We start from the raw sequence: 27531 nt of genomic DNA on the forward strand, positions 1-27531 counted from the left end.
CAACATCATCTCCTACGCCGACGACACCCAGCTGATACTCTCCCTCACTAAAGACCCAGCCACCGCCAAATCCAACCTCCAGGAAGGGATGAAAAACGTTGCGGAATGGATGAAACACAGCCGTCTGAAACTGAACTCAGACAAGACGGAGGTCCTCATCCTCGGACACTCCCCATCCGCCTGAGACGACTCCTGGTGGCCCACTGCGCTGGACACCCACGGACCACGCACGCATCCTGGGATTCATCCTGGTCTCCTCCCTCACGATGACCAGACAAGTCAATGCCATCTCATCATCATGCTTCAACACCCTGCGCATGCTCCGAAAGATCTTCTGATGGATCCCCACCGAAACCAGAAAGACGGTCACCCAGGCCCTCGTCACCAGCCGCCTGGACTACGGGAACGCCCTATACGCAGGAACCACAGCCAAACTTCAGAAACGACTTCAGAGCATACAGAACGCCTCCGCACGTCTCATCCTCGACATCCCCCACAACAGCCACATAACCTCCCACCTGAAAAACCTGCACTGGCTCCCCGTCAGTAAGAGGATCACTTTCAGGCTCCTCACCCATGAACACAAAGATCTACACGACATGGGCCCCGAATACCTCAACAACCGCCTTTCGTTCTACACTCCCACCCGTCAGCTCCGCTCCTCCAGCCTCGCCCTTGCCACCGTCGCACGGATCCGCAGAAACACAACCGGAGGAAGATCGTTCTCCTACCTGGCCATGGAACTCCCTCCCTGCACACCTACAACTGGCCCAGGACCACCTCACCTTCAAGAGACACCTCAAGACCTGGCTATTCGAGCAGTAACAGCACCCCTCCTCCCTTCAGCGCCTTGAGACCCTCGTGGGTGAGTAGCACGCTCTACAAATGCACTGATTGATTGATTGATTGATTGATTGATTGACAAGTGCACCCACTTGCCAGTCCCTAAACCTTCCCTTTTCTTAATATCAGACATCCCTATGGTAGGCCCAAGGGCAGGGTGCATTGTAGGTATAAGGTAGGACATGCCCTGGTGTGTGTGGCATGTCCTAATAGTGAATTACAGCCATTTGCGTTTTTCACTATTGCAAGACTACCTGTTACTCATAGGCCAGAATGGGCAGTTTATTATTACATCTTATAATACTAGCTGACTCAGAATGATAAAATACATCTTTTAGTGAAGTTGGTTTTAACATACTGTGTTTGAAAATACCACTTTTAGAAATTAGGTATTTTCGTGTCTAACCATCCAATGCTGCCTCTGCTAGGTTGTGTATTCCTTGTCTGGAGTTTGAGTGACAGGGGCAGGGGGACTCTAGGAGACAGGGTGAGTCAGCACAAGGCTGAATAGAAAGATCTGCATGTAGATGGATGGGAGGAGTTGCACCTGGGACCTGATTAGGGTTGTGCCTGCCCCCCACAGTACTGGCTCCACACCCTGTGGTGCATCTGATGTCCCTGCCCGACAATTTGAAGGGAAAGAAGGAGTCATGTAAACAGAGTGCTCTAGGACTAACCTGAACTGGTTTGTATTAGGCAAAGTCATCTCTGCATTCAGAGAACAAAGAGAAACTGTGTATAAAAGAGGGGACCCAAACCCCAGAGAATTTGATCACTTTGGACAAAAAGAAACCTTTGCTGAGGAGTGGAACCAGAGAGACTGAGGGGAGACTATCCCTAAGCTGAAGTGCTGCTTGGGGGATTGGCCTGCAGTGGTTTCCTGACTGCCAAAGAAAGGAGAAAGGAACTATGTGTGCTTTATCTCAACTTGTGAAGGATCTCCAAGGGCGTGGAACAGAGCTTGCCTCTTGCTGAATTCTCAGGGACAACAGGCTTCACCCACAGGCTTCCCAAGTGTTCCCTGGAAGTGCCTGCATTTTGCTAGACTTTGTGGGGACTTGCTTGTCGCAAGGAGCTGGAAGCGCGACTCGAGAACAAGAACAAGAAGTGTGTCGCCGAACTGCCGCTGTCGCGCCATCTTGAATTCTTTGCACCAGATCTTCGACGCATCACCGTCCTTGCGTGTCAGGGGCTACCGCATCACCTTTCTTGCAACACTTTTGTTGCCCTGCGTGTCGCATCTTAAGGTACATTGACTCAAAGTGTCGCATTTCAAGATCTAAAGAGAACTAAGCTAATTCTACCATTTTAAGTACAGTATTGTGGATTTTTGTTGTTTGTGGTCTTGTGATGTCTATATAAAGAATACCTATTTTTGATATAAAACCTGTGTGGTGTCCATCTGTAGTGACGACACTTGATTACTGTATGTGTTAACAAATGCTTTACACACAGCCTCTGTGATAAGCCTGTCTGCTCATGCCAAGCTACCAAGTGGTGAGCAGGGGTTATTTTAGGTGTGTAATCCCCCTTACCCTGACTAGAGGCAAGGGTCCCTATTTGTCACAAGTACCTACCTGTGCCAACTAGAGACCCCCAAATCTAACACAGTTCATCAGCTAAAATGTGCTGATACACCCATAAAACCCTAATGGTTATAAGCCTGGTAGTGTTTGACTTTTAACTTCTCCTCACAATCAGAGTCTTCAGGTTCGATTTAAAACTGAATTTTTGCGGAAGAATCCCCCAAAAATGCAGGTGTCCTGTGGCCTTCGACGACCTCCACACATTTAGCCTCATGGTGAACATAGAGGTAGGTGGTGTTTCTGGGGGTGGGGCTATCGTTGCTTTACAATGATCAAGACCAATCGCTTGGGCCTGATGGGAATGGCACATGACCAGATGCCCCATCTACAATGGCTGGTCAACATCCTTTCTGACTGCGCCACCCACGAAAAAGAACGCCACTGTAAAACGAGGTCAGTCTTTTACAATAAATGGTGACTATGCCCCTGAAAAACTCCGACCACTCCTAATGTGACTACTGAAAATATACAAGTTCCAGTCTGCACATTCATGACACAAGTTCCACCATGTTTATAGGGTTCCTATTCCTGCCACGATCAAGAATTGACCCTGAGGCAGAGAAATCAAAACTGTTTCTTTAAAGTATGGAACAATACTTGACCTCTAAAAAATTGCCATGGATTTATCCCATCATTACGCAAGAGGTCAACAGCACTTAATAAAATGGACCTGGAAATATGAGGACATGATCAGTGAAGTAGATGGAACTAACTGGTACCGGGTGATGGGCAAAGATTGCCGAACGTTGGGTTAGCGCCTGTCTCTCCGCCCATCTGGAGCAAAATCAAATCCTGGACGATTTCCAATTTGGTTTTCGCCCTGCCCACGGGACTGAAACAGCTGTCCTGACAGCCATGGAGGACCTTCGTATGCGGGCAGACAGGGGCCAGGCAGTAGCCTTGATCCTACTGGACCTGTCTGCCGCATTTGATACGGTTAACCATGGGATCCTGTTGGAGAGACTCTGTGAGGCTGGGGTGGAGGGCACAGCCTTGCTATGGTTCCACTCCTATCTATGGGACAGGAGGCAGGCTGTGTCCCTCCCCCCTTTTCAATCCACCTTCTCCCATGTCCCCCACGGGGTCCCTCAGGGCTCCTCCATCAGCCCCATCCTTTTTAACGTGTACCTAAAACCCCTGATCACGTTAATAAAGGCCCATGGACTCAAAACAATTAATTATGCGGACGACACCCAGCTCATCTTCTCCTGGGAGGGAGAAGACTCTACCCCCCTTGCAGCCTTTCATGACTGCCTAAGGGAGACGGCTGGGTGGTTGCACAAGAACTCCTTGCAGTTCAACTCTTCTAAAACGGAGGTGCTGTATTGTGCGGGAAGTCGAATACCTCGCCAGTTCCCCTGCGATTTTTGGCCTCCGGAAACACCAGATAAACCTCTGCCAGTCACGTCAGTCCGCAACCTTGGGGCCACACTGAATAATAAACTGAGCACAGAAACACAAGTTGCAAAAACTGTGGGAACCTGCTCAGCTCTCCTGCGCTCCCTGCGCAAAATTATGCCACTCCTCCCAGTACAAGCCCGAGAGCAGATAGTCAGGTGCACCATTCTCAGCCGCCTGGACTACTGCAACGCGCTGCTACTCGAGTCCTCAGTTGCTCTACTGTACCGACTCCAAAGAGTTCAGTCGGCCGCAGCGAAGTTAGTTCTGGGTTGGACCAGAAGATCCTCAGCCACAGCGGCCTTAGCCGAGCTACATTGGCTCCCACTCAGGCAACGAGTGGCGTTCAAGACTCTTTGCCTCGTTTTTAAAGCGCTCCACGGAGTTGGACCCAAACCTCTGCAGGCCATGTTTACTTGGTATACCCCCACCAGAACCCTACGCTCTGCCTCTGCCTGCCTGGTAACTATTCCCAGATATAACAAGGTCAGGACGGGGGGCAGATCTTTCCGAGTCGCAGCGGCTAAGCTGTGGAACAGTATGCCTCTCGAAATCCGTCAAATCCCACAACTCCTCCCCTTTCGGAAACATATCAAAACCTGGTTATTCCCTTAAAATACCTAACCCTTAGCTGCTCTCTTCCGCCAGTTCCCCTTAGTCTAGAGTATTTGCTAAGCGCCAGGAAACCTGCAAGGTGTCAGCCGCGCTATACAAATGTTTTAAATAAATAAATAAATAAATAATGGGCACTTCGTGGATGGAGACACCACCATTGTTTAAAAGCTTTCTGATAACAATAGAAATTGAGCTATTTCTAAACATGAGTTCTATTTGTGAACTCAATTCCTTTAAGTTGTCTACTGCAGACGTCAAAGTGGGTTCGATCGGAGAGGCAAGAGGTGCCCATTCTTTGTTTTTGGATGAATAACCGTTCCCCTACTTTTTGTGAAAAGACAACTGTCCAAGGACGATTCATTCTGACAAGTTAAATGCTTCAGCTGAAGTGCCACTTAGGGAGTCCCCTGTGCTGTGAAACTGAAGGCTGGCAGACAGCTAAATAATAAACAAGCCTTCTTGCCAGGGTGCCTGCTGCCCGAAAGAAATGCAAAAGTGCAACTTGTTCATCTGCAAATGTAAAGGGTGCTTGGAAGCCGGTACTAGCTTTGGTTGATGAAATCATACGAAAGTTAGTGATGACAAAGATTTACTCTTCTTGAGTGGTGGTGCAAGAGAGTTACCAGCTGTGAAGTGTGTGCTTTCAAGGGACAGTTATATGAAAAAATTGCATTATCTACTGTCTGGGTATAACTAAAATCTCTATTTTGGAAGCAGCATTATATCTTAAAAATTGTTGTGCATTTTGTAGCAGTCTATATTGCACTGTGTGTAATGCAAGTTTAAAATAATGACAAATATTCACAGTGCTTTCTGTCACAGGCTGGGACTTCATAGCACTAAAAATACACAAGTCACTATTCTCCAGGGCACCAACCACAATGTAAATCTGTGGCGCTCTGGTTGCACCCAGACCGCTGCAGGGCATTAACAATAGAGGTTTCATAATGTACCAAAGCATGTAGAGTGGAGATGAAAAGAGAAGATAGAAACACACATTTGGCTAGTATTCTTTTGAAACATGATTGAATATCGTGTTGAATAGATTGTTTGCATTTCTTCCTAAGCCACGTTTCCTTGATGTGGGTTGAAATCAGCCCAAGAATGGGACCTAGGTGAATAAACTTCTCCCTCATAAACATATCGCTCAGTCTGAACTTCAACCAAACTGGGGGGCATATTAACAAGGCAAGGCGGTAGAATTATCCCCGCTCTAGTGTCCGCTTTCGGACGAAAAGCCGCAATAATTCTATCGCCCTTTCAGCATGGACACGATAACTCGTGAATCCATGCCTTTGTGCCCATTTTTTTTGCGCCTCACCTTGCATTGATAATGAGATGTGAGGTAGGCATTCCCGACTGAAATTCAGTGGGAATAATCGCTAACACAGCTTCTCCCTATTTACTAGGAAATCGCTAACCTGCCTAGCGTCAATAAAAGTAGCGATAACCGGGTATATCGCCGGTTCCTTACGCCTGCTAATTTCCTGACTTAGCTGCATGTTGCATGGGAGGTGGATCATCATGCTAAGTCCACTTCTCTCTATTTACAATGTTTTCCCTAACGCTTTGTTATATCTCTGGTAATCCAGCGATATTTCCTGCTTATCGCCGCTATTGCAGGGATTTCTAACGCCTTGGCGATGCGCGTTGTAAATATTGCGCTGACCAGGCGATAGAATCCGGCGTTAGGCAGCGTTAGGATTTTGCACGCTAGACGCGGCCAGTGATGATTATCGCTGACACTTGCTGATATGCCCCTGGGTATTATAAACTCTAGGTGGGAGCAGGTGACGTAGTCCAAACTTATACATTTGACGCTCACTTGCTTGAGGAGCGTTGATTTCAATGGCGAGTGACACGCTGGGGCACCTCTCAATGAAACTGTCCACTGACCGGTCACCCCCACACCGTGGAACTCACCAACCTTGCCACATCTGTGCCCAGACACTGAACTCTGTCTACAACACACCTGTGAGACCTCAAGTGCATGGCATGCCTTCAGGGGATTCTCAGATATGACAATGTTATCAAACATGTCTGAGGCACAGACAGTTGTGTTCCTTGGAAGGCATGCACCAGCACCTCTGGGCTTATCTCACCGTGAAGGATGAGATGACAGGGTAGGGCTGAAGGAGTATTGTTGCAGAAGAGAGGGACATTATGCAACAGAGAAATATACATTATGCGGCACATTATCCAATGAAGTGCTGCGACCTCAAAGTGTCAGCACATTCTGGTCAATGGTATCTAGATATTTAACATTTTAAGACACATTGACAGAAAGGGATTCAAATGGCAAAACCAATCCGCAGGAGCCTTTCTAAAACACTGCACACATGCACAGGGTTTGTCAAGATGGTACTTACACACACCTATTGTGTTCACCACAGAGGGACATAAACACCACTTTATTCATTTCATACATAAACATCTTTCTGTCTACTAAATTGGTTTCTATAAAACGTGTATTATATTGCAATCAATGGAAAACAAGCCTGGATGAATGTATTTCTATTAATTAAAGCTGCACCTTTTTTATTCCACATGTTCAGGTTATGATTAAAAGTCGTCCTTATTTCTGTTTTCCCATATGTTCCTACTATAGTGTCCGTCCCTTATGAAACAGCCCTGGACAGTAGTCTGGTGCACAGCTCAGTATCACATCAAAGCCTCAAGACACCAGACATTAGAAGGAGACAAAATATCTGTCGGATTCTCTCAAACTCCAAAGGACCGATTCGCAGAACTAACTTAGGGCAAAATCCTAAACTTACTACCATTTTGGTATTCACAGAAGGTACTTACTCACTTTGGTATTCACAGAAGGCACTTAGGGCCCGATGTAGGTCACCAAATATCGGTCGGTAACGGCCGAATTCGGCCGTTACCGACCTGTATTTGGTGATTGAGATGTAGAGGCCATTATTTTACAGAATCGGTAAATTTACCGAATCAGTAAATTTACCGATTCTGTAAAATACCGAATCGGTAATTTTACCGATTCGGTAAATCCCAGATGTAGGTAGCACTGTTTACAGTGCTACAGGCCTTCAGAATTCGGTATTTTATCACCCAATACAATTGGGTGGTAAAATACCGAAATCAGGTGTACATGCACATCTGTGCATGTACACCTGTGCCATGTGACACACAGACATGCCCTTAGGGCATGTATGTGTGCCACATGGCACACATGCCTGGAATTGGGGTGCTACAGGGTGTCAAAGTGACACCCTTGCAGGATTCGGTATTTACCGATTCGGTAAATACCGAATCAGTATTTACCATTGATTCCTATGGGCTTCAAGGCCCATAGGAATCAAGGCTACATCTGCCCCCTTCCTATTTACCTACTCTTAAATACCGAATCGGTATGATTCGGTATTTAAGAGTAGGTAAATAGGAATTATCTACATCGGGCCCAAACTTATTTCGGTATTCACAGAAGTTAGGAGTCCTAACTTTAGGACTCCTAAATGCCTCCTGTGAATACAGAAAGTCTTAAAGTTAAGCTTTTTCTTAGTTTAGGAGTAGTAAAGTTAAGACCCCTAACTTCTGTGAATACCGAAATGAGTAAGTTTAGGATTTTGTCTTAAGTTAGTTCTGTGAATCGGGCCCCAAGAGCCTTCGTGAAATGGCTGCGCCTCGGAGAACAGTGTCTGAGAATCAGCTGCTGCTCTGGAAACAGTTTCAATACATAATACATATATTTTTAAAATATGCGTTTACGAATGAATAAACCAATAGAGGGTTATTCTGCATAGGGAGATGTTTTTTTCAATCTCTTAGTAAAGAAAAACAAGCGTTAGAAAAGCAATAGACCTCGCAATTGTTTCAGTTAGATCTTATTAGCATTGCAAAGTGTAATGCATTTATAGAACTTAGGGGCATATTAGCAAGGAAGCTTGTTAAAATTATCGCTGTTTTATCGGCACAAAACTGCCACTAAAACAGCGATAATGGGCTTGATAATATGAGTTATAGAATTCCAATAGAAGCCCAGGTTAGATGTCCTGTACTATTGTTGGCCACGTTAAGTAAGAGTTTGAGATGTAAGTTGAATGTGCTTTGAGCGATTTTTAGTGCAAGACCAGGGGAATGCTGTGTAGTAAGAAATTTGTGGCTCCCTGGAGATTTGAGAAGTTTTACTCACAGAAATGTGAGATAAATGTGTGCATATTTGTCGACATTTGGGGTTTGCAGGGGATAGAGGGCATGGGAAGCATGCAAACCACTGCACCCTAAACTCCCCCATATGTCGAGTATGCAGAATGGTCTGGATCTGGTAGGTTTAATAATAATAAATAAATAAACGTAAGTCTTTGGTTCCAATCCCAGTGCATGAATTACACAAAATATTCTTTCCAACAAGAAGGGGTTGTGTGACATCATCTCATTGTCCTAAAAGACCAGAGCTAGCCCTGGTCTGCTTCAACAAGGCATTGTTGGACCAAAGAGCAAACTTGTGTCATTTGGATTCCAACCATGATCATCCTATCACTCTTCTGCTGGTGATGGCTAAAATTACGGAAAGCATTGCTACTTCTCAAATATGCAATATTTTTTAACCCCTCAAAGTTTTGAAGAACTTGCAAGTTGTTTTCAACAGAGGGCAAGAAGCTGCACTTACAGTCGTACAAGATGACTTACTGAAGGCTGCTGACAGCCACTCCTTCCGTGTCCAGATATTATTGGACCTATCAGCAGCATTCGATACAGTTGATCATGCAATCCTCTTAGATAAAGTGGCCGGACGTGACCGACAGCGACAGCCACTCCACCTGTGTCCAGATAATATTGGGCCTATCAGCAACATTCGATACAGTTGATCACACAATCCTCTTCGATAAAGTGGCCGGACGTTACCAAAAGAGACAGCCACTCCACCTGTGTTCAGATATTATTGGACCTAACAGCAGCATTCAATATAGTTGATCATGCAATCCTCTTAGATAAAGTGGCCGGACGTGACCGACAGCCACTCCACCTGTGTCCAGATATTATTGGACCTATCAGCAGCATTCGATCCAGTTGATCATGTAATCCTCTTAAATAAAGTGGCCGGACGTGACCGACAGCGACAGCCACTCCACCTGGGTCCAGATATTATTGGACCTATCAGCAGCATTCGATACAGTTGATCATGCAATCTTCTTAGATAAAGTGGCCAGATGTGTCCGACAGCGACAGCCACTCCACCTGTGTCCAGATATTATTGGACCTATCAGCAGCATTCGATACAGTTGATCATGCAATCCTCTTAGATAAAGTGGCCGGACGTGACCGACAGCAACAGCCACTCCACCTGTGTCCAGATATTATTAGAGCTATCAGCAGCATTCGATACAGTTGATCATGCAATCCTCTTAGATAAAGTGGCCAGACGTGTCCGACAGCGACAGCCACTCCACCTGTGTCCAGATATTATTGGACCTATCAGCAGCATTCAATACAGTTGATCGTACAATCCTCTTAGATAAAGTGGCCAGGCGTGACCGACAGCGCCAGCCACTCCACCTGGGTCCTGATATTATTGGACCTATCAGCAGCATTCGATACAGTTGATCATGCAATCCTCTTAGATAAAGTGGCCGGACGTGACCGACAGCGACAGCCACTCCACCTGGGTCCAGAGATTATTGGACCTATCAGCAGCATTCGATCCAGTTGATCATGCAATCCTCTTAGATAAAGTGGCCGGGCGTGACCGACAGCGACAGCCACTCCACCTGTGTCCAGATATTATTGGACCTATCAGCAGCATTCGATACAGTTGATCATGCAATCCTCTTAGATAAAGTGGCCAGACGTGACCGACAGCGACAGCCACTCCACCTGTGTCCAGATATTTTTGGACCTAACAGCAGAATTCGATACAGTTGATCATGCAATCCTCCTAGATAAAGTGGCCGGACGTGACCGACAGCCACTCCACCTGTGTCCAGATATTATTGGACCTATCAGCAGCATTCGATCCAGTTGATCATGTAATCATCTTAAATAAAGTGGCCGGATATGTCCGACAGCGACAGCCACTCCACCTGGGTCCAGATATTATTGGACCTATCAGCAGCATTCGATACAGTTGATCATGCAATCTTCTTAGATAAAGTGGCCAGATGTGTCCGACAGCAACAGCCACTCCACCTGTGTCCAGATATTATTGGACCTATCAGCAGCATTCGATACAGTTGATCATGCAATCCTCCTAGATAAAGTGGCCGGACGTGACCGACAGCGACAGCCACTCCACCTGTGTCCAGATATTATTAGACCTATCAGCAGCAATCGATACAGTTGATCATGCAATCCTCTTAGATAAAGTGGCCAGAGGTGTCCGACAGCGACAGCCACTCCACCTGTGTCCAGATATTATTGGACCTATCAGCAGCATTCAATACAGTTGATCGTGCAATCCTCTTAGATAAAGTGCCGGGCGTGACCGACAGCGCCAGCCACTCCACCTGGGTCCTGATATTATTGGACCTATCAGCAGCATTCGATACAGTTGATCATGCAATCCTCTTAAATAAAGTGGCCGGACGTGACCGACAGCGACAGCCACTCCACCTGGGTCCAGATATTATTGGACCTATCAGCAGCATTCAATACAGTTGATCATGCAATCCTCTTAGATAAAGTGGCCGGACGGGTCCGGCATCGACAGCCACTCCACTTGTGTCCAGATATTATTGGACCTATCAGCAGCATTCAATACAGTTGATCCTGCAATCCTCTTAGATAAAGTGGCTGGACTTGGCATTCACCATACTGCTCTTGACTGGCGTAAATCATTTCTGTCACATTCAACTCAAGCAGTTAAGCTCCATCAATTTCTCCCTGGCACTTATGATTCACAAGCTACTAGGAGATAGTTTACTTGGCTGGCCACATCAACGCTTGTTGGGGGTTACATTGAATCCTAATGCATAACCTCAAGTTCAGATTCAGAAGATTGAAGGTAAAATAAATCACTTTGTGTCTGAATTTCCGGGTTTGTTAAAAAATTAATTAGGTTGCTTAAAGGGTTATACACAAAGCTAATTCAAAATCATGCCCTGCTTTGAGTTTTGCATGTCATGGTTGTGGCATGGTTTGTAGATCTAAACAAAAGAAATTTCAAAATAAGGACATATAAGAAATAATTTGTCAAATTGGTGACAGTGAATGCAACAATCATCCCATAGAAAGTGTTAATGTTGATGGTATCAATCTTGAGATGAAATTTGACTCATGCTCACATCTTAACTTAATTTCAAAATATATATTCTGAAAATGGTTTCAACACAAAAATAATCTATGTAAGATGGATGTAAAACCAGGTGGTTATGGTGGTCAACCCATTAGTATGTTGGGGTATTTTAATGCTTGTGTAGATATGGAAAGGAAATTAATTGTTGGGAAAATGTATGTCTCAAGAATAGGAGATAGTTTACTTGGCTGGCCACATCAATGCTTGTTGGGGGGTTTCATTGAATCCTAATGCATAACCTCAAGTTCAGATTCAGAAGATTGAAGGTAAAATAAATCACTTTGTGTCTGAATTTCCGGGTTGGTTAAAACATTAATTAGGTTGCTTAAAGGGTTATAAACATTGCATCAAACTTAAAAATAGAGCTACACCATCCGTGGCCAAAGTGAAAAGGATTCCCATGGCCCTACAAGAAAAGGTGGAACAGGAGCTTGATAAGTTATTCAAACAAGAAGTAATTTCTCCTGTGGAAGCTTCTGCGTGGTTAGCACCAGTTGTTGTCATGAACAAACCCAATGGTGATATAAGACTTTGTGTGGACTTGAGGTCCCTTAATGAGGAGGTGGTTGTTGACAAATTTCCCTTGCCTAACATTGAGGAACTAATGTCTACTTTGAGTTGTGCAAATTTTTTTCAATGTTGGATTTCCCATAGGCCTATCACCAAATTGAACTGATGCAGGACTCACAAGACTTAATGGCGTTCATCACTCCCATGGCTGCTTTCAAATATAAAAGAATGCTGTTTGGTCTTGTGTCTGCTGCATCAGTCTTTCAAAGGAGTATGTCCACAATTTTAAAAGGTGTTAAAAAATTTAAATGTTATCAAGATGACATATTGATATTTGGTTTGTGTCAACAGGAACATGACATGTATGTGAGATTGGTACTTGGGAAACTTGAAAAAGAAGGTCTCACGCTACAATTTGAGAAATGTAAGTTTTCTGTAGAACAGGTTAACTATTTAGGTCATTGCATCACAGCATCAGGTATTATTCCCAAGAAAGAATTGGATGATACCATTCTCAATTTAGCAACTCCAAAATCTAAAGAGGAAGTTGTCTCCTTCTTTGGAATGATTGAGTGTTATGGGAAATTTGGCAGCAAATTAAGTAACATGAGACAGTTGCTTGTAAAAAATAAAGAGTTTATTTGGTCGAATGACTGTCAAAAGGAATTTGTGGAGTTAAAAGAAAAAAAAAATGCACCCAGTTTACAAGCATTTATTCCAGATGGAGAAACTACTGTGGTGACTGATGCAAGCTCGAAAGGGTTAGGTGCCATTTTAAAACAAACTAGAGATGGGGAAGAACATTTGAGTGCATGTGCATCAAGGAGCTTACGTGGGGCAGAATTAAATTACTATGTAATTGAGAAGGAGGCGTTGGCTATCTACTGGGCACTTAATAAGTTTAGAAACTTTGTTTGGGGAACTTATTTTAAGGTATGTTCAGACCACAAACCGTTAAAAGAAATTTTTACAAAGAAGGGACTTGATTTAATTTCCTCTCTTATAAGACGATGGGTTGAGGGTCTTCAGGATTTTAATTTTGGTGTAGAACATCTCCCTGGTGTTGATAATGTTTCAGCTGATTGCCTCTCTCGATTGGTTTGTGATGTAGAAGATGAACAGTTCGTGGATGATTTCTTGGAAGAGAAAATCAGTGTTTGTGAAATAACCTCAGGTGTCATAAAAAGGGAATGAGTGGAAAGAGGAAGTTCAAAAGGATAGTGAGTTGTTGAAAGTTATGAATATGATTCAAATACAAGTTTTAAATGATGATTCCTTGCCAAAAAATTGCCGAACAGTTGTTGATGAGTTATCTTTAGACAAAGAAATGTTGCTGAGAGGGACTAAACTGGTTCCTCCTTCATCTCTAAGAAAGAAATAATGGAGGAGGCGCATCAGGATCACTTAGGAATTGTGAAAACAAAGGAAATATTGAGAGCTTGTTTCTGGTGGCCTGCTATGGATTTGGAAATTGAGCGTGAGGTTACAGAGTGTTTACAATGTAAGATCAGTGATAAGGTAATTATCACTCTCACTGCGCCTATGGTTTGTCGAAGACTTCCCAATGATCTTTGGGAAGATATTGCTATTGATAAAGTTGGACCCCTTAATGGTGAACATTGTACACCTTATTTGATTGATTTGATTGATCTTTATTCCAGATGGGTTGAGATTTTGGGCCCGATGTAGGACACCAAATACCGGTCGGTAACGGCCGATTTCGGCCGTTACAGACCGGTATTTGTTTTTTTAAATGTAGGGGGCCTAATATTTACCGATTCGGTAAAGTTACTGATTCGGTAAAATACCGAATCGGTAAATCTAGATGTAGGTGGCACTGAAAACAGTGCCACGGGCCCTTAACCTTTTCCATGCTCATGACGGAGCCGCTCCGTCATGAGCCTCGGTTGAGCTGTGCTCATGACGGAACGGTTCTGTCATGGCCCGCTCGGCGTGCCTGCGAGGCGCGAATTCCGCGCCTGCGCTGGACGTTCCATTGAGCGGGGGGCCATGACGGATCCGCTCCGTCATGAGCATGCGAGCGCCGCTCTGCCCCCCCCCCCTCCCCCCTAGCGCTGCGGCGGAATTGCCGCCGCAGCGAAGGGGTTAAGAATTCATTATTTACCACAAAATACTATTTTGTGGTAAATAACAAATTCCTGTGCACATGCACATCTGTGCATGTACACCTGTGCCATGTGACACACATACATGCCCTTAGGGCATGTATGTGTGCCACATGGTACACAAGCCAGAATCAGGGGTGCAACAGGGTGTCAAAGTGACACCCTGTCCCCCTTGACAATTCGGTCATTTTACCAAATCGGTATTTACCGATTCAGCAATTGACATTGATTCCTATGGGCCTCAAGGCCCATAGGAATCAATGGCAATTACCGAATCGGTAAATACAGATTTGGTAATTACCGAATCATAACGATTTGGTAAAACTTACCGAATTATTTCCTAAATCTCATTTACCGAATCTAGAATACCGAATCGGTGATATTCGGTATTCTAGAGTCGGTAAATGATATTTACCTACATCGGGCCCTGTGTGTGTATCAGATGTTACCTCTAGTTGTGTCATCTCTTTTTTTCAAGATATTTTTAAGAGAGAAGGTTTCCAAAAACTCTCTTATCGGACAATGGCGATCAGTTATGCTCTGGATAAATGAATGATTTTCTTTTAACTTGTGGCATTATTCATAAAAAATGTTCTGTTTATCATCCAGAAGGAAGTGGAGCAGTTGAAAGATTCAACAGGGTTATAGAAGAAAACATTCAATTATCCAAGATTAATTCCTTGAATTGGAAGGATGAGTTACAAAAATGTATTCCAGCGCATCGATTCACCCCTCACACCTCTACTAGCAAATCGCCTTTTGATTTATTTAAAGGCATAACGCCTAACACAGGAGTGTGTCCAGGTTGGATGACTTGGGGTAAAGGTGTAAAAGATAATAGCATTGGTGTTTGGAGAAAAAGAGCGGAAAATCTACAGCTTAAAAACACATTTTATTTTGATAAAAGGAAAAAGGTGAAATAAGTACATGTAAAGGTGGGTGATCTGGTACGTGTGAAGACTCCTGTAGTCCAATTCTGAAATGAATAAGTTGTGCATTGATTTGCCTAGTTGTTCAGATGAGTTACCTAAGTCTTGTTCGAGAGGTAGTGATCGGAAGACTTTGGCACCTGTTTATATGAAAGACTGTTAATGAGAGTTTATGTTAATTCATGACTTTTGTAGGAAATGGGACCCCCGGCCGGCCAGGGCTTGCGCCACAGCCAGTCAGAGACCGCCACTCCTATGAAAAGTCGACCCCTGCTCGCCCTCTGGGTAACGCGGCGCGGGCAGCCAGGCCTATCTCGGAGGACATGTGAAGCATTTGCGCACGCACCCACCAACAACAACATCCCCGGCCTCCCACAAAAGGAACTCCACACCGGATATATATATAAAAATAGTCTTTGTATTAAGCAGGACACATAGGAACATACATTGTACAAGGTGCCAGGGGCACGGGCAGGGGCTACAGGGAAGAAGGTACTGCACAGGCCCAAGGGACCACTGCCAGGAATCACATACAGGGGACATCTGGCATTCAGAGGGGGGTGAAGGAGGTCAAGGTACACAACATACAGGAGCACCGGTAGAGGTGCAACATAGAATACTTGTAGGGATCACCTTAGTCTTAGTCCATAGCCATCCACAGGCCAGCGGCCTTTCTGGGGCAAGGGGCCCAGAAGTCTCGATGTTCATGGCAGGGAGCCCGGGGCAAACCTAAACGTAGCAGTTGCCCACTAAGTGCTGGGCAACTGAGGGACATCGTGTGGGCCTCGCCGACCCTGGGGACAAGGAGTGCCAACTGGTGGAGCCACTCGGGCTCGAGAACGAGGGGGCATTGGCACGGTGGAGCCTCTCGGGCTCTGGGGTTGAGGGGGGGCCACAGGTGGAGCCTCACAGGGCTCGAGAGATGAAGGGGGCCCAAGGCGGAGCCTCGCCGGGCTCGGAGGTAAAGGGGGCCAAAGGGGGAGCCTCGCCGGGCTCAGAGGTAAGGGGGGCCCCAGGGGGAGCCTCGCCGGGCTCAGAGGTAAGGGGGGCCCAAGGGGGAGCCTCGCCGGGCTCAGACCATTAGTAGGGCAGGCGGAGTCCCCCTCGGGGGACTCGGCTTCGTGGGAGGCCTCACGGGCCTCAGGGCACAACCAGGGATTCACTCGAGGGGAGGGGCGGACACCGACAACGTGTCCCGACGCCCCTCCTCTCCATTGCTGGCCGCAGCACTCACCGGGTCTGGTGCGCCGGTCTCCTTTGCTGCGCCAGCCTTCTCCTTGTGCTCCGGGGCTCTCTCTCTCTCGGGAGCCCCGGGGAAGGTCAGCAGCTTCACGGGGGTATCGCAGGAGCGCGGAGTGGGCTCCCGCCGCTCCTGCTTCGTCGTCCTTCTTCGGCCGGCCTCTCTCCTTCTCTTAGGCCGGCAGCCAATCACGGCGCGGCCTGGGGGAGGACGCTAGTGGGGAATCCCGGGCCGGCAGCCAATACCAGCGCGGCCCGGGGATGACATCACTAGAGTCCCGGGCGGCGGCGGTGAACTCGGGGGAAATCGACGAGGAGTGGGCTCCCTCGTAAGGCACAAGGGCAGGGAATAAAGCGAGGTAGGCACTCGCTGGGGGGTGTCGAATCTTGGTAGCACGGTGCAGACGCCGGGTGAGCACCGGCTTGTTGAATATAGCGCTACCAGCGATCGTGCAGGAGTGAAGCACCCCAAAGCGGTAGGGGGCAGGGAACAGCGCTTCCAGGCGCTGGGCAGAAGGGACAGCGCTCCCCCAGCGCTAGATGCGGGTTATCAAAGTCCATCGGTAGTCCAGGACCTCAGGGGGGGCCCAGCAGCGCCAGGAAGGGGAAAGGGCCTTCCTCAGTCCAGGAGTAGGGCAGGGCCCAGGGAGGCACGCCACCCCTGAGCCCCAGCAGCAGCAGCTCCGGGTAGATTCAAGTTGAGAACAAGAACAAGTCCAGAGTGTCACAGCACCCTTTTTATACACACATTCTTGGTCTGAAGGGGCAGGCAGGGGGAGAACCAGCTGGAACTGGTTATGGGGGGATTCTTTACACTGGCCAGGCTAGGAACATCAGCCGCACCCCAGGGGGTGGAGCCAGCATTGTCTGGGGAAAACCCAGCCTCATTCATGACACTCAAACCAGACAGTCAATCCACAAGCAGACCCAGGCTCACTCCTCCCCTCACATCAGTATGCTAAACACTCCATTCACCACCGGGGCAGACCCTCCCAGATCCTGGGAGCCAGGCTCACCAGCCAGCCCCGGCCAATCATACGCCAGGCACATATTCCACAAATATGCCAACTTCCAAAAGGGGGACTTCTACACTAGACACACTCATACCTCATATACCGTTGCGCAGCATTCAATCTCACGAGTTCATACATACCAGACTTGACCCTGCACACCCTACGCATCGGGAACTACCGAGGACTCATCCATTCCCCATGCATTCCTATGGAAGGGTAGGTCGCTCTCTCCTCACACTCACTCAGAGGGGAAATCACCCTCCTCAGGTTACATATACCATAAAAACTTCAGGGGCGGACCTGCCAGATGGGCCACGTCCAACAACTTTCCTTTGTAAAATCTTGCTTATAGTTATATCTTATATTGTATCTCATGTTCACTTCATTATTGGAAGGGAGATGTGTGGTGTCATTCTTTCTCTCTTCCCTGGGATCTAGGTTCTATAGAACATGGAACTTGGAATCCAGATCATGTCTTATGTGTCAGTTACTCCTCGGTGGCTGATGGATGAGGTGTTAAGAATAAACCTCTGTATTAACTTCCATGTGTGTTTCTGTTTCATTTAAGAACATTACTGTACCCGTGACCAATGACCAACAGAACCCACTGGTCAGAAATCAGACTTTACCAATGATCCAGAAACCAACGGACCCGAGCCCCCACCTTGGCATAGTCCCTTTTTCTCAGCACCTTGAGGCTGCTGCTGCTGTCGGGACATGTAATGGAATCTAGCCCCTCTCCCGACCATGGGTCTGACCACGAAAGGACTGAGAAGAGAAGAGAACTTTCTGAATGCCCTGCTTATGAAAAAAGTATTTCTTCTTCTGCACACTTTGAAAAGGCTTCAACAACTTCTTCTACTCCACAGACCGCTGCACCATCGTGTTCAAATCATCCCCAAAAAGCCGGGGACCATCATAAGGCAGTTTATGAATCAAGGCCTTCTGAGCGGTCTCAAAACGCCAAGGCTTGGTCCACTGAGACCGCCAACCAGCCACCGCTGCCCCGGCATCCGAGGAAAAGACCCACAGCTTATTAAAAGTTACATCAGACAGAAACTGCTCCAAGAACTCCATCTGCACCAAGATAGGAGTAGGAAGAAAGAGAGAAACCCCCAAACCATTCCTTAGGCAGAATATCCTTAATGACATTATGTTAAGGCAAGTCATCCACCAATGAGGTACTATATTGGGAGTAAAACCTATCATCCACCAAAGGCTTAGGATCAAACCTCAAGACCCCATGAATATGGGCCAACATGTCCACAAAAGCTTTACCCTGGATATATTTCCCCTTAGGAGAATTGTCCATGTCCTCATCCTCCTCCCCTTTAGATTTCTTGGCAGAAGGCTCCAGAAGCGCAGCTTGAACAGCAGAATTAATCAAATCCTGCAAATCTGACCTAGAACAGGTCATCCTCACGCAGGTCCTGCACATTATTCATCTTAGAAAGAGATCCGGCAGGCACTGGGGCGGAATCCTCTTCCTCCATGGCTAAGGCAGAAAGCACCAGCACCAACGGGAACCAACAGAGAAAAAACAAATGACCAGCAACTCCCCCTAAATACCACCTCCCAGCAATCAAGTCTCAAAATCCACGAGACTTGGATTGCCAAAAAGAGAGCCCCGCTGCCTTCCCCAAAGCCATATACACACAAGACATGGCCGCAGGAGCCATTTGCTGCTGGAAGCCTTCAGCCCCGGAGTGACCTGTTAACTGAACACAGCAAAAAGCTCCCTGCCCCAGCAAAGCACTAAGCGTCTAAAAAACAGAGGAGGGACTGATCCCAACACACAAGTCTTTTCATTTTTACTCAAAGGATTAAACGGCTTTTACGGTTGCAGGGTGATTATGTGCTCGGTAATAACTGCAGTAATACCTCATGGGAGTGAACTTTTCTGAAAAGATAGGACATACACCAACCATTAGGCAATCGGTGGCTACAATTTTTAAATAACACATTAAGAAGCCAATCCAAATCGTGGGAGGAGTCAGACTCCACAAAACAGATGCAACAGATCACCTAACAGTGCACGCACTGTATTGGCTCGACCACGAAAGGACAGTCCATTTCATACCACTCCACAGCGACTGCTCTTCTAACACAAATATTCTCCATAAGCCTCGGTTTAAAGAGCTGGACCAGGTGGAAGATCCATTTTTGTGCCTGCTGTTCACCCACTGCGTTTTCTTAGACTCATTCCTTCACTCTCACTGTTTAGGGAAAGGCTACAAGCTTTACTTTCTTCGACCTATCCGTAGTGTGTGATCTTCTCGATTAATACCAGTGTTTGAGCCTCAGCATCATTAGACCTTCCGGTGTAAGTGTGCTCTATAAATCCAAGTAACATAGCATAGCATAAAATAACATAACATCTTGAGCCTGATTTGCCAACTGTTTGACATGCCTAAGCTCAGTTTAGGAAAGCATAGTGTTTCCAAACCTGAACTGAATGCATTTTCAGTGGCAATGCACATTAACAAGTGCAGAAATTCTCCCAGTGTGTTAGAATCACCATTTCACAAACCAAGTTGTCTAATGGGTTTGTAGGTATTGTTGGGTGGAACTCCCTGTGAATATTGTTGACCAAAGAATATTCATGTTTGTGAGCATCATTCAACCATCTCCACCTAGGTGTGCACCTGGGTAACACATACATTTATTTATTTCAAGTGCAGAAGTGAAAACAAAAATAGCAAACATTGTGAAAGCTAAAATGATCTGGCCTTTGTGGGGTAAAGCATACAAACGGAGAAATGCACAAGATGATGTGTTGGTGGTAATTGTGGTGGAGGTAATGGTGCTGGTGTGAGTATTGATAATGGTAAAGGTGGTGGTAATAATGGTAGTAGTACTGGTTCTATTAATGGTGGTCAAATGCTGGTGGTAATGGTGGTGGTGTGAGTATTGATAATGGTAAAGGTGGTGGTAATAATGGTAGTAGTACTGGTTCTATTAATGGTGGTTAAATGCTGGTGTTAATGGTGCTGGTGTGAGTATTGATAATGGTAAAGGTGGTGGTAATAATGGCAGTAGTACTGGATCTATTAATGGTGGTTAAATGCTGGTAGTAATGGTGCTGGTGTGAGTATTGATAATGGTAAAGGTGGTGGTAATAATGGTAGTAGTACTGGATCTATTAATGGTGGTTAAATGCTGGTGTTAATGGTGGTTTTTGTGTGTTTGAAGAAATTTACAACAGGTGGTAATCCTGTAAATGGAAATCTTACATGTCTGAATACCCCTGACAAATGTCTGCTGTTGTCCTTTTTTGAGGCGTTATTAGTCAGGTCTATTGAGAACAAACATTTGTATGTGTTTTATCAAGTGCTTAACCCAACCATGAAGGGGTTGTGTGCAGCTCTGAGGGAGTTTCAGATTCTGGGAACATTTGCAGTGAAGGAGCTTGAGAATGATCTTACTTTATTGAGTCTAAGCGCTGTAAGTATGAGTGAGTCTGAGCCACGCAGAGTGGGACTCCACAGCCCGACCCCGACATACTGAAGCCCTGAGCGTGGTTTGTCAAGCACCAGAGGCCTGCATCATGTCAGAAGCTGATCGCCTGTGAGCAGTCTGGGAGGCCAAGTCCTCTGCACCGGCTGCGGCCATGCTGATTGGAGGAGGGTTCTCCAGCTGGGTGTCTCCTACCAATGGCGCAAAGAAACTTGAGGGGGTCCCCTGCAAAGTACATGTAGTAGGCCACCTATGCTCTGGATCCAGTCGGAGTTCTTATGCCACGGACCTGCCAGTGTGGGAGGGGGACCCCCAGAGCTCAGGAACCCACGCACCATGTGGTCCTGCGGGGGCTTTTGTTACACCACTGTCCCCTACCACAAGAGGGTGCAAGAAGGAAGCATGCTGCAGGCCCCCACTGACTGATTAGAAAGGACCGAAGTAACACTGCTAGGGTGAGAACTAAGAAACAGGGAGCATTTTGGAATAACTGAGTGCATAAATGTTTGCAAGGGGTAATCTGCAACCGGACCTTGATACCAACCTTGGAATGCAAACCTGAGAGGGGGACCTGTTTAGTACAATGAAGGAGGGACATCATGGAAAAGGAGGAAGGAAGCCGAGGGCCTTACAAGCACAGTAAGCCAAGTGCAAGGAAAGTAATTGCACCTGTTGTGTGTAATATTAGCTTTTATATGTGTCTTAAAGTACCTTTTCTTCATCAAAGTAAAGCACTGGGTTGGGTAGTAAGTTATTGTGCTGTTGGCTGATTTTTTAGTTCTGAGCTTCAAGCACCCACACCTACCTCAACGGAGAGCCTGAGACTTGTCACCAGAACTACCATGGAGAGTCAAGTGCTGACGGGGTTGCAGTTGACTCAGTTTGTAGAACCACTTTTGAATAGACCCGGGGCATCACAGGGAAACAATCCCACCCTCAAAGGCTGAAGCCAGGGGGCCCCTTCTTGTTCCGTGGCCCCTCTAACAGGGTTTGAAAGGGGTACTTATCAATAAGATCCCTTCTCCACAGCATAGAATACGGAACAAACACAGGCACAAACCTGAATGTAGAGTCTGAAGTTTAACACAAAGAGGCACAAACCTGAATGTAGAGTCTGTGGGTTTAACAGAAAGAGACACAAACCTAAATGTAGAGTCTCTAGGTTTAACACAAAGAGACACAAACCTGAATGTAGAGTCTGAGGTTTAACACAAAGAGACACGAACCTGAATGTAGAGTCTGTAGGTTTAAAGTAAAGAGGCACAACCCTGAATGTAGAGCCTGTAGGTTTAACACAAAGAGACACAAACCTGAATGTAGAGTCTGAGGTTTAATACAAAGAGACACGAACCTGAATGTAGAGTCTGGGGGTTTAACACAAAGAGACACAAACCTGAATGTAGATTCTGGGGGTTTAACAAAAAGAGACACACACCTAAATGTAGAGTCTGTGGGTTTAACACAAAGAGACACAAACCTGAATGTAGAGTCTGTGGGTTTAACACAAAGAGACACAAACCTGAATGTAGAGTCTGTGGGTTTAACACAAAGAGACACAAAAATGAATGTAGAGTCTGAGGTTTAACACAAAGAGACACGAACCTGAATGTAGAGTCTGTAGGTTTAACGTAAAGAGGCACAAACCTGAATGTAGAGTCTGAAGGTTTAACACAAAGAGACACAACCCTGAATGTAGAGTCTGTAGGTTTAACATAAAGAGACACAACAATGAATGTAGAGTCTGAAGGTTTAACACAAAGAGGCACAAACCTGAATGTAGAGTCTGTAGGTTTAACACAAAGAGACACAAACCTGAATGTAGAGTCTGGGGGTTTAACACAAAGAGACACAAACCTGAATGTAGAGTCTGTAGGTTTAACAAAAAGAGACACAAACCTGAATGTAGAGTCTGTAGGTTTAACACAAAGAGGCACAAACCTGAATGTAGAGTCTGTATGTTTAACACAAAGAGACACAAACCTGAATGTAGAGTCTGTAGGTTTAACACAAAGAGACACAAACCTGAATGTAGAGTCTGAAGGTTTAACACAGAGAGGTACAAACCTGAATGTAGAGTCTGTAGGTTTAACACAAAGAGGCACAAACCTGAATGTAGAGTTCTGTAGGTTTAACACAAATAGACACAAACCTGAATGTAGAGTCTGTAGGTTTAACAAAAAGAGACACAAACCTCAATGTAGAGTCTGTAGGTTTAACATAAAGAGACACAACAATGAATGTAGAGTCTGATGGTTTAACACAAAGAGGCACAGAAATGAATGTAGAGTCTGTAGGTTTAACACAAAGAGACACAAACCTGAATGTAGAGTCTGTAGGTTTAACACAAAGAGACACAAACCTGAATGTAGAGTCTGTAGGTTTAACAAAAAGAGACACAAACCTGAATGTAGAGTCTGGGGGTTTAACACAAAGAGACACAACCCTGAATGTAGAGTCTGAGGGTTTAACACAAAGAGACACAAACCTGAATGTAGAGTCTGTGGGTTTAACACAAAGAGGCACAAACCTGAATGTAGAGCCTGAGGTTTAACACAAAGAGACACAAACCTGAATGTAGAGTCTGTAGGTTTAACACAAAGAGACACAAACCTGAATGTAGAGTCTGAGGTTTAACACAAAGAGGCACAAAAATGAATGTTGATTGTATCTCTGTCTTTGACTCTGTACCGCCCCCACTCTCTCTGGCTAGGAGTGTGTTACACAAATACTACATAGGTTGAACATTTATATGTAATACATAGAGCCACATACCTACACATAAAACATTTATGGGTAACATACAGAGGCACATACCTGAGAGTAGAGCAATTTATCAGCCCGGGCCTCATGATTTCTTGAGCTTTTGGTCCGAAGTATATGTCTGACATTTTGAGAGTCTTGTCTCCTTGGCAATGCTTTAAGCAAAATGAAATCGCTTTCCAATTGACTATATTAGGATCGTATAATTTAATGCTCTGAATATTGTCCATGGCCCTGGAAGTGATCTCTTTATCTTGAGACTCATGCAAGCAGTGGAGAACATCAGGTAGCAGCCATTTCTCTTTTGGCTCTTGAAGCCACGCTACCAGGCCAGCTCTGGCGCTGTGAGATATTTTACACCCTAGGAATTTCTCTAGATGGCGCACTTGGTCCTTGTTGATCAGGCCACATAGGAATCGCACTGTTAGCATTAAATGGCCTTTTGTCATCTCACTATATTCCTTCAATAATTGCTTTAAATCTCTCTGAGGGTTTGGTGTGCCTACATCCAAGTCAAGGATATAGAACAGAGCAGCAAAAAACTCCTGAAAGCTGAGGTGGATGAAGCTGTAGGCTGAGTAGACGTCAATGTCTTGCTGGAAGATAGTCTGATTGAGAAACAGCGACGGGATGTCTGACACTTCGAGGCCGGACTGCGTAAGGTACTCCTCATCGAAGAGGATTTGCTGCTCAAAGATGCCATTGAGTGCCAGGGAGCAGAGCTTCTTCAGGCTCCTTTGCATGGTCTGTACCGAAGCACCACTGTGGTCCCTCAACAGAGTGGACAAGAAGAACAAATAGACCGATGTTGTGGTCTTTGAAGAATTAGCAATGTCCTGGCGTCTGTCCAGCTGCTGCTTCATGACAGTGCACACGATCCAGCAGACGATGGGGAGGAAGCACATGGTGTACAGGGTGTCGTTGTCTTTCACCACGGCAAGGGCTCGCGATGCCTGTTCATCATTCTCAAAGAAACCCTTGAAGTACGACCTCCTGTCCTCTTCTGTAAATCCCATTATCTCAGCGCAAAGATCAGCCTTTATGCACAGCTTGAGCCGTGCCAGAGCCGCTGGACGTGTGGTGATGATCAAGGAGCAGCCCGACAGGATATTTCTTCTCAACAGGTTACTCAGAGTGACTTCCACAGGATTCTTCTGCCATGGATCCCTGCAGTGCTGGTCCTCCTTCAAGGAGAGAGAGAACTTCAGCTCATCAAATCCATCAAGGATGAGCAGTATCTTGCTGGGATCAGCCAGCAGCACGCTCGCTGGTACCGTCCTGTCGGGGCACCTGGCTCCAATCACATCAAAGACACTTTTGTTGTTTGTGACTTGGTTGATTTCTCTGCAGCTGAGGTAGAACATGTAATCAAACAGTCCCTGGTAGATCTCTCCTAGAGCCCAGTCCAGCATGAGTTTTTGGGCTGTGATGGTTTTCCCGATGCCCGCTGGACCCTGCAGGACTATGGTCCTGGGTCTGTGCCCGTCCTCCATGGAATCGAAGAGAGCGTCTAGATGAATATAATGCTTGGAATGGGCCAGGCCGTCCATCATCGCTGTGTGCCTCCATCCATGGGACATGACCTCATGCTGATGCTCCTCCTCGTCGCGAGGGTTCTGGACAATCAGCAGCTTTGTGTATCTTTTCTGCAGTGGAACCGCCTCACCCATCCGGGCGTTCCTGTCTTCTATCAGTCTGCAATGCTCTACAATATGCTCCATGTATCTCCTCCTGAAATCTGAGAATCAGAACATGGTAAACATCTCATGGACACAGATTCAAATTCATAAACATCAGCAAAGCAACTTGCAGAAGGATATTTCAGTTTCTTTGTGTTTAGAAATTTACAGATGGCAAACTACTGCCCCAAAGGAACTCCTGGCGCCAGCAAAGACAGAGCAGACGGAAAATAAAAGGCAGAACTATCCTAGGTCAGCGTTTAACAATTCAATGTTCAAGTGACTGTTCTACAAGTGATGCAGGTGTAGGAGGGAGGACATTCCCAGCCTTTGGTGCCCAATGAGAGAGAGCTCCAAGGCCGGCAATCATGAGGAGGCTTCTGGGAATCGTGAGGAGGCTTCTGGGAATCATGAGGAGGCTTCTGGTAATCATAAGGAGGCTTCTGGGAATCATGGGGAGGCTTCTGGGAATCATGAGAAGGCTTCTGGGAATCATGAGGAGGCTTCTGGGAATCATGAGAAGGCTTCTGGGAATCATGAGACGGCTTCTGGGAATCATGAGGAGGCTTCTGGGAATCATGAGAAGGCTTCTAAGAATCATGAGGAGGCTTCTATGAATCATGAGATGGCTTCTGGGAATAATGAGAAGGCTTCTGGGAATCATGAGGAGGCTTTTGGGAATCATGGGGAGGCTTCTGGGAATCATGTGGAGGCTTCTGGCAATCATGAGGAGGCTTCTGGGAATCATGAGGAGGCTTCTGGGAATCATGAGAAGGCTTCTGGGAATCATGAGGAGGCTTCTGGGAATCATGAGGAGGCTTTTTGGAATCATGAGGAGGCTTCTGGCAATCATGAGGAGGCTTCTGGGAATCATGAAAAGGTTTCTGTGAATCATGAGGAGGCTTCTGGGAATCATGAGGAGGCTTCTGGAAATCATGAGAAGGCTTCTGGGAATCATGAGAAGGCTTCTAGGAATGATGAGGAGGCTTCTGGGAATCATGAGGAGGCTTCTGTGAATCATAAGGAGGCTTTTGGGAATCATGAGAAGGCTTCTAGGAATCATGAGGAGGCTTCTGGGAATCATGAGGAGGCTTCTAGGAATCATGAGGAGGCTTCTAGGAATCATGAGGAGGCTTCTGAAATCATAAGGAGGCTTCTGGGAATCATGAGGAGGCTTCTGGAAATCATGAGAAGGCTTCTAGGAATCTTGAGGAGGCTTCTGGGAATCATGAGGAGGCTTCTGGGAACCATGAGGAGGCTTCTAGGAATCATGAGGAGGCTTCAGGAAATCATGAGGAGGCTTCTAGGAATCATGAGGAGGCTTCTGAAATCATAAGGAGGCTTCTGGGAATCATGAGAAGGCTTCTGGGAATCATGAGGAGGCTTCTGGGAATCATGAGAAGGCTTCTGGAAATCATGAGAAGGCTTCTGGGAATCATGAGAAGGCTTCTGGGAATCATGAGAAGGCTTCTGAGAATCATGAGGAGGCTTCTAGGAATCATGAGTAGGCTTCTGGGAATAATGAGAAGGCTTCTGGGAATCATGAGGAGGCTTCTGGGAATCATGAAGAGGCTTCTGGGGATCATGAGAAGGCTTCTGGGAATCATGAGGAGGCTTCTGGGAATCATGAGGAGGCTTCTGGGAATCATGAATAGGCTTCTGGGAATCATGAGAAGGCTTCTGGGAATCATGAGGAGGCTTCTGGGAATCATAAGGAGGCTTCTGGGAATCATGAGAAGGCTCCTGGAAGTCACGTGAAAGCTTCTGGGAATCATGAGAAGGCTTCTGGGAATCATGAGGAGGCTTCTGGGAATCATGAGAAGGCTTCTGGAAGTCATGTGAAGGCTTCTGGGAATCACAAGAAGGCTTCTGGGAATCAGGAGGAGGCTTCTGGGAATCATGAGAAGGCTTCTGGGAATCACGAGGAGGCTTCTGGGAAAGCGAAGAGGCTTCTGGGAATCATGAGGAGGCTTCAGGGAATCATGAGGAGGCTTCTGGGAATCATGAGGAGGCTTCTGGGAATCATGAGCAGGCTTCTGGGAAGCATGAGGAGGCTTCTGGGAATCATGAGAAGGCTTCTGGGAATCATGAGAAGGCTTCTGGGAGTCATGAGAAGGCTTCT

General features: G+C 46.2%; 1 protein-coding gene across 1 annotated transcript in view; it reads right to left on the reverse strand.

Moving 5' to 3' along the window:
• Positions 1–27531, reverse strand: part of LOC144804899 (NACHT, LRR and PYD domains-containing protein 3-like) — a 141319-nt gene that overhangs the window by 48511 nt on the left and 65277 nt on the right. The window contains exon 3 of the mRNA XM_078671933.1: positions 23785–25468. Coding sequence (XP_078528059.1) covers positions 23785–25468 — 1684 coding nt within the window. The remainder of the gene's footprint in view (positions 1–23784; positions 25469–27531) is intronic.

Source organism: Lissotriton helveticus, chromosome 1_2 (assembly GCF_964261635.1).
Source record: "Lissotriton helveticus chromosome 1_2, aLisHel1.1, whole genome shotgun sequence".
Taxonomy (NCBI): Eukaryota; Metazoa; Chordata; class Amphibia; order Caudata; family Salamandridae; genus Lissotriton; species Lissotriton helveticus.